This window comes from Tyto alba, unplaced genomic scaffold, assembly GCF_018691265.1.
Source record: "Tyto alba isolate M040663 unplaced genomic scaffold, T.alba_DEE_v4.0 Super-Scaffold_1, whole genome shotgun sequence".
In the NCBI taxonomy this organism is placed as follows: Eukaryota; Metazoa; Chordata; class Aves; order Strigiformes; family Tytonidae; genus Tyto; species Tyto alba.
Genome location: NW_024881261.1, coordinates 16,306,958 through 16,320,764, shown reverse-complemented (window position 1 = coordinate 16,320,764; position 13,807 = coordinate 16,306,958). Strand labels below are relative to the sequence as shown.

At 62.7% G+C, this 13,807-nt stretch overlaps 1 protein-coding gene across 4 annotated transcripts in view; it reads left to right on the top strand.

Annotated features, from left to right (window-relative positions):
• Positions 1-12,475, top strand: part of SLIT1 (slit guidance ligand 1) — a 63,897-nt gene extending 51,422 nt beyond the window's left edge. For all 4 annotated transcript variants that reach the window (XM_042790346.1, XM_042790345.1, XM_042790339.1 and 1 more), the window contains 17 exons: positions 970-1,102; positions 2,171-2,239; positions 2,636-2,707; positions 2,949-3,020; positions 3,319-3,390; positions 4,916-5,079; positions 5,456-5,580; positions 5,798-5,895; positions 6,661-6,800; positions 7,193-7,286; positions 7,470-7,607; positions 7,959-8,196; positions 8,293-8,423; positions 8,514-8,668; positions 8,738-9,026; positions 9,918-10,129; positions 10,205-12,475. In XM_042790346.1, the coding sequence (XP_042646280.1) occupies positions 970-1,102; positions 2,171-2,239; positions 2,636-2,707; positions 2,949-3,020; positions 3,319-3,390; positions 4,916-5,079; positions 5,456-5,580; positions 5,798-5,895; positions 6,661-6,800; positions 7,193-7,286; positions 7,470-7,607; positions 7,959-8,196; positions 8,293-8,423; positions 8,514-8,668; positions 8,738-9,026; positions 9,918-10,129; positions 10,205-10,449 (2,447 nt within the window). In that variant the 3' untranslated portion in view covers positions 10,450-12,475. The remainder of the gene's footprint in view (positions 1-969; positions 1,103-2,170; positions 2,240-2,635; positions 2,708-2,948; positions 3,021-3,318; positions 3,391-4,915; positions 5,080-5,455; positions 5,581-5,797; positions 5,896-6,660; positions 6,801-7,192; positions 7,287-7,469; positions 7,608-7,958; positions 8,197-8,292; positions 8,424-8,513; positions 8,669-8,737; positions 9,027-9,917; positions 10,130-10,204) is intronic.
• The last annotated feature ends 1,332 nt before the right edge of the window (positions 12,476-13,807 follow it).

The following is a 13,807-nucleotide window of genomic DNA, read 5'->3' as shown; positions in this document are numbered from 1 at the left end:
GGGGGACCGGGCTGCTCCTCCCAGGCTGGCACCGCGCTCCCTGTCCCAGCACCCGGGATGTTTGGCAGCGCCCGCGGCAAGTCGGTAGCTCAGGGTGGGCACTCAAATACCCATGAGCTGCTCTGAAGCCGGGAGAGGAGTTTGCACCCACAGCAGCCCATGGACCTTGTACGTAGGCAGCTCTGTGCTGGCAAAGGCTGCGCCCTGGGTGCTGGCAGAAGCAGATGTGTAGGCAAAGCCCACTGGGATTCATCCTGCTCCTTCCCTCCTTCCCTTCCCAGCCCTGCACACGTGCTAGAGCTGGGCAGATGGAGCAGGCAGGGAGCGCGCATGTTGAGAGAAAAGCCTTTTTAAATTTTTTTTTTTAAATTTAGAACAACTTTTGAGCCCTCTGGAAAATATTTACAAACAAATCATCGTTTCTTCTGCTTTCCCTCCTCCACCACGTCAAAGACTGAAGGGTTGCATCCTGTGCCTTTCCTAACGGTGCGAGATAACATACGGTCGTCCTGGGGACGCCTCTCCCGCAGGAGCCCAGCACCGTGGTGGGGAAGGGGGAGCAGTGCCGGCTCCTCTGGCTGCTCCACGCAGGCACTGCTCCCTCTAGCCGGTGTCTGGGAGATGGGTGAAGGAGGTTATTTCAGGAGGATTTGCAGGGCTGAGCCCCTTCTTCCACACCCTCCTCTCTGCTGTCCCTGGGACTGCATTTTTACTTGAAAATGGTGAAAATCAGAGCAGCCTTGAGCTGGCTGGTTGCATCTATCTGGGTGGGGCAGGTGGTTTCTGGGTGCAGGAGCAGTTCCAGCTGGGCTGGAGCTATTGCCTGCAGCACCTTGCTTTGGGGGTGAGGGGAGATGGTCAGCACGGGAGGGGAGCAGTACTAGGCAGGCACAAGGCATCAAGTCCAGCCTCGCACAGTGCCCGAGGGCTGGCACCTGGTGACTTTGTGGCTCTCTGTGCCCGGTGCAGGTCAGGAGGAGACCAGCTGCATCCCCCGGCCCCAGTGCCCGCAGGAGTGCACCTGCCTCGACACCGTTGTCCGCTGCAGCAACAAGCACCTCAAGGCCCTGCCCAAGGGGATCCCCAAGAACGTCACGGAGCTGTGAGTGGTGGGCGAGTGCCCAGGCTCTCCTCCTGACCACCAGCAACTTTGCAGCTCTGGCTGGGGGCAGTCTTTGCCGTAGGGTTACAGGATTTGGGGCAGAGATGCTCCCACCCACACCCCCATCTCGGCCCGGTAGTGGGAACAGGACCCCCACCCATCCAAGGGACCCTGTCCAGCCCCAAACCCCATCAAGGGGCTCAGCAAGAGCCTCGCTGCTGCCTCAGGGCTACCAAGGGTGATGTGCAAGGGGTGATATTGTCACGGCATCTCGGTTCCTGCTCTTTGGTCCTTGGGAAGGGGCAGCATGGGACACCCACCCCCTGCAAGCTCTGCGATCCCCAGCAACCTGCCATCAGTGACAGGGACAGGGCCCCCCTGCCTCTGCCAGCTCCCCAGCCCCTCTCTGCCGTCACCTCTCACCGCGGCGGCGAGGATGCTATTGGCAGCCCTGGCTCTGAGCACACGGGCCCAGGGTCAGCCACCCATCACCGTGTGTGTCGGGGAGATGCCCAAGCAGCCGTGCCAGCTCTGGGTGTGCGGGCGATGCGATGCCCATCGCTGCGAGAGGGGCTCCGCACCCGTCTGGGATGGGGGACGGCAGCAAGTCCTGGGTGCAGGGGGGTGTAGGCACTGGTAGTACACATACATATGTATACCACCCCCTCACACCCCTGCGCTGTCTCGCACCCCCCTCCTCTCTCTGCATCCCCCCGCTCGCTCTCACACATGCCTTGGAAACGGTTACAGCCGCCCACGCTCACATCGGATGTGTAAACACAGCACATGGCTGGCTGCGCTCGCACACGCAGGCTGCTGGGAGCCTGTCCCTGGGGACCTGCGTGCCAGAGCACCCGGGTGTGCTAATGCACTCACACACTGCCCCCCCCCCCCCCCAGCCCAGGGGTCCCTGAGAACCCCACAGACCCTGGGTGCTGGGAGGGAGGTGGTGCTGGAGATGCTCTTCACAACCCAGAGTCCGTGGGGGTGCACAGGAGAAACAGGAGAGCAGAGGGAGGGACCTCCTGCTTCTCAGCCACCCTGAGGTGCTTTTGTTCTTCCTTGCAGCTACCTGGACGGAAACCAGTTCACTCAGGTCCCAGGGCAGCTCTCCACCTTCAAGTACCTGCAGCTCGTGTAAGTAGGCAGGAGCAGGAGCCCAGGCAGCCAGTCCTGCTGCTGGGACCTGTGGGCGAGGACAGGGACTGTCCCCATGGCACATGATCCTGAGGAAGGGCCTGGCAGTGTGCAGGGACCCCCAACATCCCGCTGTGTCCCCACTCTACACAGGGACGCAGTGATGGCTGGCCGCGTTGCTCAGCCCCTGGGTGCTCACAGCCTCTGCTGGCACTTGCCATGGGGTAGAGGGGGGACAGTGGCATTGCTGCCATCACCCTGTGTGACAGCCCTGCTGCTCCCTTGGAGGCCGTGCCATGCTGCTGTTTGCACCCCATTGCAGCTGAGGAGGTGGGGGAGCAGCAAGGGGGAACAGGGCCCAGCTGGCTTCAAGCCCCGGGCGTTTCTGTTTTCCAGTGATCTGAGCAACAACAAGATCAGCTCCCTGAGCAACTCCTCCTTCACCAACATGAGCCAGCTCACCACCCTGTAAGTGCTATCCGTGCCACACCAGGCTGCAGCCCAGCCAAGCTGTGGGGGGGCTGTTCCTAGGGGACCCCCAAGATCGGGGGGGTGCTGGAGGCACCAGGGTCTCCCTTCTCCACCTGGGTGAAGCTCTGGTTTGTGCTGGAGCTCAGGCAGGGGGAGCATGCAGCCCAGGGTGGGTTTCTTGCAGCACACCCAGCAGTGCCCCCCGGCGCTGTGTTGCCCCCCTCCTTCCCTTCCGCAGGATCCTCAGCTACAACTCCCTGCAGTGCATCCCTCCGCTGGCCTTCGAGGGCCTCCGCTCCCTCCGGCTGCTGTAAGTGCCTGCCCGTAGTCCCGCTCAGCCCCTTCTTTGCTGCTGCCTGTGTCCCCATGTCCCCTGTGCCCGCTTGGAGCTGGGCGCAGGCGGGCGGGCAGGGTACAGGCTGTGGGAGGAGCAAGAGGAGATGCATCAGCCTCTTGGAGCAGATGGTGCATTTGCAACAGAGACGGGGTGGTGGGGTCCAGCTCTGCCACCCACGCCTGGGCCATGGGATGGGGGCAGCCCAGCTGGTCGCAGTCCTTGCTGCCCACCCTGGAGCCTCGGGCATCACAGGACCCTCTGTTCTCTGCAGGTCTCTCCACGGCAATGACATCTCCAGCCTGCCTGAGGGCATCTTTGCAGATGTCACCTCCCTGTCCCACCTGTGAGTATTCCCCACTCCGCAGGGTGCTGGGCTGGATGCAGGCTGGGGAGACCTTCAAAAACTACAGGGCTGAGCCCAGTTTCTCTGGGGGCTGAGCTGCCTCCTTCTCTGGACCAGTACTTGGGGCAGTGCCATGCTGTGCCTGCCCTCCCCATGCTCAGCCCCCAAGTCCAGGTGTGCGGCTGAGCCTCCGGGTGCTGCTGGAATGGCCCTGTGGTCCTTGCTGGAGGTGCTGTGGTGTCCCTGCCAACACTGCCAGGTCCCCACGGTTCCCTAACGCACAGGTCAAACCATGCAAGGTGCTGGCACAGCTGTGGGTCGGCGGGGCTGCTCTGACCCCTGGAACGTGCCGTTAGCCTCCTGCCAGGGCACTTCCCTGCAGCAGCCCCCCCCCCCCCCCCAAATCTGTCATCAGGCACGCTCCTGCTAGTGGGTGTTTCAGCCCCTCTTTGAGGGAGCCTGTACCCCAAATGCCCAGCCCTGTACCCACCACCCGGGATGGGGGTTCAGCTTTGCTCATGGTGACATTTAGGTCCCTTCCTTGTCCCTCCTAAGCTGTTCCCACCCACCTGCTGGTGGCCAGTCCTGCTCCTGGCATCTTGGGGGTCTCAGGCTGTTCCTCCAGCCTGCAGAGAGCATCTTGATTTCCAATCCTGCCCTCCCTGTGGTTTTTGGGAGCAACACTGCTCGGTTTGGTCTTCTCTGGATCTTCACCCCTTTCCCTTGCCAAAGCACGGTGCTGCCTTTGCCACTACAAGCCAGCGCCTCTGGTTCCGGCAGGGCTGAGCTGTGTCACCAGCCGGTGCTGTCGGTGCTGTAGGACTGGGTTTGTCAGCCCCAGCAGATCTGCTGTCCCTGCCGCCTGCCTTCTGGGCTGCCATCTCCTTCCTTAGTCACAGGGGTCAATCGCCCCGGCCCTCCATCACCGTTCTCCTTTGAAGTGGAGGAGAATGCAAAGAGGCATCCAGCCCCTCGGCCTCCCATGTCATCTGCTGCTCCCTCCTCCTCTCTCGGAGCAATTCCTTGCTCTCCCCCAGTGCTGTCCCCATAATCTCTAGCCGGGACCTAATGCTTGTCCCCAGCAGCCCATGGCCATGTCCCTGCCCTGCAGGCTTGTGCAGCAGAGCCCGGGCTGGCCCCACAGCTCCGGTGCAATGGTCCTGTTATTTCTGCACAGCCCCAAGGTGTTTGCCCAGTTTGCACTGGGCCCAGGCAGCTTTGCCCAAGTGCTAAGAGAGAGACTCCAGAGGATTTCTGTGTGGGCAGCCGAGGACAGCCCCAGGGCCCTGTGTGGGCTGTGGGGCTGGCAGTGGGATGGTCTAACTGGGCCACGGTGTGGGGCTGTATGCTCCAGTCCTCCCACCGCAGGCAGCACCTCTGGTAGGTCCAGAAACGGAGGAGCACTGAGTCCCCCCATCGCATGGCAGCCCAGCCAAGTGACAGAGTTATGTCTGGTTCCAAGTTCTCCAAGCCCAGTTCCCTCTGTGGGGCGGCGGGTGCAGTTTTGCCTTTCCTCCCACTGCAGAGCCATCGGGGCCAACCCCCTGTACTGCAGCTGCAACCTGCGCTGGCTCTCCACCTGGGTCAAGACGGGGTACAAAGAGCCAGGTATCGCCCGCTGTGCTGGGCCCCCCGACATGGAAGGCAAGCTGCTGCTCACCACCCCTGCCAAGAAGTTCGAGTGCCAAGGTGAGAGGTGCCTGCGCTGTCTGTCTGTCCATCCATGCCCTCCTCAGGCAGGGCAGCAGGCGTCATGGGGGGCTGGGTGCCTCCTGCCCCACGCCTGGCAGAGCGATGCTCCATGAGTCTGTGGGACCCTGTAATTTCATCCGTCGAGCTGCCTTGTGGAGGAAGGGGACTGGGATGCTTCTGTCCCCTTCCCTGGCTGGTGGCATGTCCCTGCTGACCAAGCCAGCACGTGGCTGTCCCGTTGCCTGCTGCACAGCCACTCGGCGGGGCCGGCTCTGCTCCCAGCCACGGCTGGGGCTCTGCCCCCCCATGTCGGTGCCCAAAAATGGATGCCTCCCCCACACCCACATCCATCTCCACACCTCCTGTCCCCCAGGCCCGCCCTCCCTGAGCGTCCAGGCCAAGTGCAACCCCTGCCTCTCCAGCCCCTGCCAGAACCGGGGCACCTGCCACAACGACCCCCTCGGCTTCTACCGCTGTGCCTGCACCAGCGGCTATAAGGTACCCTGGTGCCGGAGCTCCCCAGTGTGGGGGGACCCATCCCTGCAGAGGGGAGGGGGCAGTGTGGGGGCTCTGCCGTGCCCCCACAGCTCGCTGCCTGCAGGATCGTCCCCCCTCCCTGCACACCTCAGTGCCTTCAAAAATGGGACAAGGCAGGGGGGGGCGGGAGATGATGCTGTGGCACCCTCCTCGCTCCCACCTCTCCCTCTTTCGCCAGGGCAGGGACTGTGAGGTGGCACTCAGCGGCTGCTCCTCCAACCCCTGTGCCAATGGGGGGACCTGCCAGCCCCAGGAGGGGGAAGGAGCTGGGTTCAGGTGAGTGCTGGACAGGAATCCATGGAGTCCTGACATCCCACAGAGATAAAATCTGATGCTTCCTTCCCCTCCTACATGCTCCCCCCGGGGCATGTAGCCTGGATACTGCGGTCAGGCGGCGGTTCCAGCCCGTGCTGCCTGCTCTCTGCAGCCCAGCCTGTACCTCCTGCCAGCAGAGGCTCAGCAGGGCTGAGCGCTGGCTCCGCTTCCCCGTACCCCCCAACCCTGCAGGCTCCTGGGCTGAGTGGAGCGGGGAGAGGGGGTCCCGCTGCCACGGGAGGTATGGGGAGGCAGAGGGCAGCAGGATTTGGGGCTGGGATCCAGCTGCTGCAGCGGGGCTGACTGTGCGGGATGGGGCAGGATGCGGCACTGGGGTCGCTGCCGCTCTCTGCGGGGCTGCCGTGACCCCGCACAACCCTCGCTACCCCGAATGCTTCAGCCCTTTCCAGGAACCGGGGCCCAATTAGTGGCTGAAAATAGATGGTGGGCTGCACAGCTGCCTGCCACCCCCCCCCCCCGCCCCGTCACGTGCTGAGTGGCCTCTCAGCCCGTTGTCGTGGCAACTCAGCATCCTCACTGCGTGCTCCGCGTGGGGCTGGGCACTGCCACCCTCGCCTGTGCCTGCAGTTTGGCAGGGGAGCACCAAACCCTGCTCCTCAGAGCCTCTTGGCATTCATACATGCTCCTTGTGTTGGCATTTTTGGGGCGATCACCCCAAAACGCTCCATTTCCCACCCCTTGACGCTGCCCTATGCCCTGTGGCAGGTGCCTGTGCCTGGTGGGCTTCGAGGGTCCGAGCTGCCGTGCTGCCAGCGACCCCTGCAAAGAGCACAGCTGCAAGAATGGGGGCTCCTGCGTGCCCAGTGCCACCAACTACACCTGCCTGTGCCCTGCCCACTATACAGGTACCCAGCACGAGGGCTAGCCGTCCCCAAACCTGGTGGGCGTGGCAGAGGGATGTACCCAGTGATTCTCCCTTCCCAGTGATGAGGGCTAATAGCTCCTCTGCCTGCTGTCCCAGTGCCCATCACCACGGCCTCTGGGCCCAGCCACCTCGAGTTTGGGTACACCCAGCTGAGTCCCCATACCCTGGGATGCCCCCAGTGCCTGGCTCAGGCAAGAGCTGCCTTTGGTGGAGCAGAGACCTGCACCCGTGGCAGTGGAGCTGCGGGCTGGGAAGCTCTCTGCCTTGAGCTGAGCCCCCCTTGAACACCCCATGCCCCAGCAGGGACCAGGGCTGGCCCTCTGGTCCCGGAGCTGCTGGGCACCCCCTGGCACCCCCTCTTCTGCCCTGCAGGGGATTTCTGTGAGCAGCCACCGGATTTCTGCTCAGCTGAGCTCAGCCCATGCCAGCACGGCTCCACCTGCATCTCCACCAGTCAGGGGCACAGGTGAGACCCCCCCCCTCCCCAAACCACTTTTTCCCAGCTGCCTGGTGGGGGAGATTTACTTTTGGGGGGCTGCAGCTCACAGGCTGGTGAGGGGGGGCATGGGGAGGGGGATGCCAGGAGGAGCAGGTGCCCACCAGTACGGGGGGAAGGAAGGGGCACCTGTGAGCCCCCCACCTGCCCCAGGTGTGAGTGTGCGCCCGGCTACGTGGGGAGCAACTGCAGCGAGGACTTCGATGACTGCCAGGACCACCGATGCCAGAACAATGCCCGCTGCCTGGACGAGGTGAACGGCTACTCCTGCCTCTGCACCGAGGGCTACAGGTACCAGCTGGGAAGATGGGGGGACAGTGGGGAAAGCAAAGATGGTTATGTGTTACTATGCAGGAGGGATCAGTCCTGGCTATCATATCCATCCGTCCATCCCCTTCCAGTGTGAGAGGAAGGAGTGGGGCTGGGGGTGTGGGTTGCCAGGGATGGAGGCTGGGGAAGCCAGTCTCTCTGGGAGGACCCCAGAGCAGATCTCAGCATACAGGCATCCTTCTGATGCCGCTGGCTGGAAACCCTCCCTGGGGACCCCAAAAGAGGGGGGTGCTGTCAGAGCCCCAAGGGGCGGTGGGCAGGGGGTAGGGTGCTTTCCTAGCCCCGTGCCCAGCAGCACCCGTGACCCCGCAGCGGCCAGCTCTGCGAGATGCCACCCCGCACCACCGGCCAGCCTGGCCTCTGTGAGCGAGCTGAGTGCCAGAACGGGGCCCCGTGCGTGGAGCGGGGCGCCCGCGCCCTCTGCCAGTGCCTACCCGGCTTCGGCGGCCCCAAGTGTGAGAAGCTGCTGAGTGTCAACTTCGTGGACCGCGACACGTACCTGCAGTTCACCGACTTGCAGGACTGGCCCCGGGCCAATATCACCCTGCAGGTGAGGGCTGTGGGGGGGGGCTGTGGGGGCGTTGGAGGGGGGTTAGCATGAGAGTGCTGCCCCAGGGATGTGGGCTCCCACCTCTCCCTGTGCCAGGTGTCCACAGCTGAAGGCAACGGCATCCTGCTGTACAACGGTGACAGCGACCACATGGCTGTGGAGCTGTACCAGGGCCACGTCAGGGTCAGCTATGACCCCGGCACCCACCCCAGCTCAGCCATCTACAGGTACCCACCACCCCTTCCCTGCTCCTGGGGGACCGCCACCCCCGTTGCATGGGTTTGAGGGATCCCCGGTGACCCAGCCATCCCCACCAGCGCTGAGACCATCAATGACGGGCAGTTCCACACCGTGGAGCTGGTGACCTTCGACCAGATGGTGAACCTCTCCATTGACGGTGGCAGCCCCATGACCATGGACAACTCGGGCAAGCACTACACGCTGAACAGTGAGGCCCCCCTCTACGTGGGAGGTAGGACAGGAGGGCAACAGGGGGGGCATGGGGACCATCCAGGCACGCTGACAGCCCTGTTCTCCCCAGGGATGCCTGTGGACGTCAACTCGGCCGCCTTCCGCCTCTGGCAGCTCCTCAATGGCACCAGCTTCCATGGGTGCATCCGCAACCTCTACATCAACAATGAGCTGCAGGATTTCACCAAGACGCGGATGACGCCGGGGGTGGTGCCAGGCTGCGAGCCCTGCCGCAAGCTCTACTGCCTGCACGGCATCTGCCAGCCCGCCGGCGCCCAGGGCCCCGTCTGCCACTGCGAGCCCGGCTGGGACGGGCCCCACTGCGACCAGCCCCGTGGTGGCCCCTGCCAGGGGCACAAGTGAGTGCCCCCGCCCCATTGGCTGCCCCGCAGTGACCCCCATCTGCCCCATTGGCTGTCCAACAGCAAAGGCCATGACCCATTGGCTGCCCCACAGTGACCCGTCTGCCCCATTGGCTGTCCTGAAGCAACAGTGCTGCCCCATTGGCTGCCCTACAGCAATGGTTGTGGCCCATTGGCTGCTCAACAGTGACCCATCTGCCCCGTTGGGTCTTTGGCTGCCTCACTTCATTGGCTGCCCCCACCACAACTGCTCCACTCCATTGGCTCATTGGCTGCTCCTTCCTCATTGGCTGCCCCACCACAACTGCTCCACTCCATTGGCTCATTGGCTGCTCCTTCCTCATTGGCTGCCCCACCACACCTGCTCCACTCCATTGGCTCATTGGCTGCTCCTTCCTCATTGGCTGCCCCCACCACAACTGCTCCACTCCATTGGCTCATTGGCTGCTCCTTCCTCATTGGCTGCCCCACCACAACTGCACCACTCCCTTGGCTGCCCTTTCCTCATTGGTCGCCTTGGCCGCCCCTCTCATCCCTGCCCTCTCCATTGGCTGTCCCTCCTCACTGCCTGCCCTGCCCGCCCCTCCCATTGGCTGCCCTCCTCCCTCCCCTGGGACCGGGTCCTGCCGCCCTGGCCGCGCCGTGGCCGTGCCACTGGCACCCGGCTGTGCCAGGGCTGGCCTGTGCTGGCAGTGCCAGGCCCGAGCCGTGGCAAGGCCGTGCCACGATGGCTGTGCCGTGGTGGTGCCACGCCAGTCCTGGTCCAATTCTGCGCCGGTGCTGGCGCCGTGCCGGTGCCGAGCCAGGCTGTGCTGGGTGCCGGTGCCGGTGCCGGTGCTGGTGCCGGTGCCGTGCCAGCAGGTGCCTGATGGCGCCTGGTGCCCGCAGGTGTGTGCACGGGCTGTGCCTGCCCCTCGACGCCCTCTCCTACAGCTGCCAGTGCCGCGAGGGCTACCAGGGTGCCCTCTGCAACCAGCCCGCCGAGCCCCCCGACCCCTGCCGCCGCCGGCCCTGCGCCCACGGCCACTGCCGCCTCGCCCCGGGTGGCCAGCCCACCTGCGAGTGCCACGGCGGCTACACCGGAGCCCTCTGCGACCAAGGTGGGCGCTGGGGAGGTGGGTTCCCTGGGAGGGGGATCACCCCAACGCCGGGGGCTGAGCGTTGCCGTCCCACAGAGCCGGAGTGCCGGGGGGAGCCGGTGCGGGACTACCACCAGGTACAGCGGGGCTACGCCATCTGCCAGACGACGCGGCCGGTGGCCTGGGTGGAGTGCCGGGGGACCTGCCTCGGCCCCGGCGCCGGCTGCTGCACGGGGCTGCGGCTCCGGCGCAGGAAATACGCCTTCGAGTGCAGCAACGGCGCGACCTTCGTGGAGGAGGTGGAGAAGCCCAGCAAGTGCGGCTGCAGTCAGTGCCTGTGAGCGGCCACCGGGCCCGGAGAGCCGGGGGGGGGGATGTTGGGGAGCCCACCCCCCCTGCCCCGAGCCAAAGACCTCGCTTTGCCCTGCGGCCGCGGTGCTGCTGCCTGGGTGTTCCTGAACTGCAGCTGCATCAGAGGAGCCCGGCAGAGGGTAGAGCTGTTGCATCTAGAGTGTTGGGAAAAAAAAAAAAAAAAAAAAAAAGAAAAAACAAATGTGTAGATAGAGAATTTTTTTAAGAAGTGCAGCTACACAGATGTGTGGGTACAGGGTGGGCACTCTGACTTCCCCCCCCCCCTAGAGCTGCCCCACAGCCACGGAGGGCAGTGCCTGTCTCCCCCTGCGTGTCCCCTCCCTGGCAGCCCCGTCCCTTGCATCCAGCCCAGCGAGCCGGGGGCTTTTCCATCACCTGGGGCTGGAGCAGAACCTCTGACGCAGCAGAACCTCGTGGGCTGTGGCAAGCTGTGGCTGGCAGAGGGCTGTGCGGCGTAGCCGGCACCCCGTGAGCCCGGCTCCCCGACCTCTCCTCCGGCAGCCCTGGCCTCCCGGCCGCGGATAGCAGCTGCAGCGAGCGGTTCCCCGGTGTGGTGCCGGGGGTGCTGGAGCCCAGAGAGCCCTAAATCATGTCACTGGCTCCACGGCCACAGCCTGACCCGCTGGGGCCACCCCCAGGCTGTGCTTGCGAGCCAGGCTCTGGGGTGCATGGCCCACGGCTCCAGCCTTTCGTGGTGGTGTCGGGGCTGCGCTGGGTGGAGCAGGACCAGGGTGGTCCCAGGCGTGCTGAGCAGGGGCACGGGCACGGGCAGCGCGCTGCAGGGTCCAGCGCTGGGCTGTTGATGTGGAGGGGGCCCCAAACGCCGCCAGGACACCAAGGTGGCTCTGCTCAGGTGGGAGCTGCACGGGACAGCGCAGAAACCCCTTTCCTCCAGGCTCAGCCCTGGGTGGGGGGCTCTGCAGCTGAGCAGAGGTGCCCCACATCCCACTGGCCCAGCGAGCCGGGGCAGGAGGCTGCTGGGGCAGGCAGGGTGTGGGTTGGCCGTGCCCAGCGCCAGGGCTTGAGCCTTCTGGGTGCTGGGGCCGCTTGAAGAGGCTGAAGATGCCCAAGCCTGCAAGCCTGGAGCTGCCACCGCTGCCACGGCGGGTCCCACCAGCTCCTGGACTCGTGTGGGTGGCCGGGCAGCACCCCTCAAAGCCCGCAGTGAATGCACTGTGCTGGCACGGGAGCAGGGGCAGCGCTGCGTCCGGCGCAGCGTGGGGAGCCCGTGCCGGGGTACCGCGCACACCCGGCCTCCGCAGCAGCATCGCTTCTACACCCGTGGGGGGCCGAGGATGGTGGGAGCCTGACCTGGGACACCGCACGTGGGTGGAAAGCACGTCGCCACAGGCAGACAAGCTCAAACTCATCCCAGGCTGCAGCCCTGGGTCTCTCCATCGCACCCCTCCAGCGTGACGGCTTCAGGTCCACGCCGCCGGCTGCAGCCGGGCTCCGGGCAGCTCCACCGGGTGCATCTGGCTTGGCGGGTGCCGTCACCGTACCTGCTCATCACCACCACCCCGGATGTTCCCACCACCATGGGGATGTGTTTCTGCCAGAAAGGGCCTCTTCACAGAAGGCCCCTCTGCTGCACAGAGGAGCCGGGACACGTCTCATTTTGCCCATGGCCCATCCAGGGCTTGGTTGTGTTGTGTTTCTGTTCTTGCTGTAAGCTAACCTCTAAAGTATCTCTTTATACAGAATACTTACAGATTCTAATATATATTTGTATTTCATTTTGTTATAGTATTTTTATATGTTTGGGGTCAACAAATTATGTTTTCTTTTTGTTTACAGATGCTACTGGGCAGGAAAGTGACGGTGGCTTTGTTTGGCCCGTGGGGTTTGTGTGTGTCACTGTTGAAGACGATGGTTTGTACTAGGCTGGCAAGGGAGGCACTGAGCACCCTTCCGCTGGCAGAGGCTGTATTGTTTTAGGAGATGTTTGGTATTGTCTATGTTGTCTTCCATGTGAACATGACATTTATTCATTCAGAGGCTTGGCCTCTTCTTTCCTGGAAGGGAGAAGGGGGAAGCTGGTGCTCAGGAGCTGCTGGGCATACAAGGAGCTGGCACAGGCTGGGGAGAGCTGGTCCTGCCACAGGTGATGATTTGCTACTCCTGCAGCCAGAGCATCAGCCCATGGTGCCAGGACACGCAGCCCCGGGCTGAGGGCTGATCACTGGGGTTATCTGTGCAAGGTCTTGCAAAAAGAGCCATTGCTGCCTGGGTCGTGCGTGGGGCAGCGTGAGAGGCCGAAGGGCCCGGTGCCTGCTGCAGGGATGGAATGGCTGCGGGGGAAACTGGGCACCTGTAACTCTTTGGGGAAGGAGAGAGAGGGCCTGGGCAGCCGCCCCTGGGAACACCGAGGGGTTGCACTGCTCAGGCCGCAAACACAAATCTGCTGCAGAAAGCAGCACCAGCATCTCAGCCACTGGTGTGGGAGCACTCAAATCCCACCTGGGTGCTTATTATATCCCCCCCTCCAGAGAGGGGGGTCCCACCTGGAGTGTGCCAGCCTGCTGCCCTCCCTCATGCACTCTCTCATCTTCGCCCTTCCCCAGTTACCACATCAGACAAACGTTGATATCAAAGAAACGTTTAATAAGCTGCAATAAAATACGGACCTTTAGAAAGCTCATAGGGTGAATATCGACAGTGGAGGAAGAAAAGAAAACAAGGTGGTGGGAATCCTTGAGGAGTTCAGATCTGAGTCAGGGACCTTTTACCTGGAACAACAATTTCTTCCATAGGCTAGGATGAAATAAAAGACAGGAGCACAGAGTTCACAAAATGTCAACATTTAGAGAGTTGATACATATTCAAAGTTCAAATGACCCAGCTCTTATAGCTATACATATTGATTTAAAGCAACTTAATATAATTTTCTTTTCTTTTTTTTTTTTTTTTTTTATATACACTTTCAAAGGTTCGTCAGGTGAGGTATGTAAACATTATCTAATGGAAACCCCTCTCCACATTTCCAACCGAGAATTCACAGCAGACAGTTCATTTTCCCAACTCACAACGCAGTACTTCCCGCTCCCCAGAGCGGCCGGGAATGCCGTCCCAAGCCACGGCTCCCCCAGGCGCAGTCACCGGCTCCCATTTCCCACTGCTGGTCTGTACAGTTCACATTGCTTAGGCTCAAACATACAGTACCGGACAGGAGGACTTTTCAGCTCAGTGCCTAAAATTCATATAGAAACAAACAGAGAAACAAAACTCTCCCAGGGGAGCAGACACAGATGAAGGAAAAATATTTGCCATCAGGGTGGAGATAATATTTAAATGTTGAGCATCTTATAAAAGAAATTTTACTGGGTT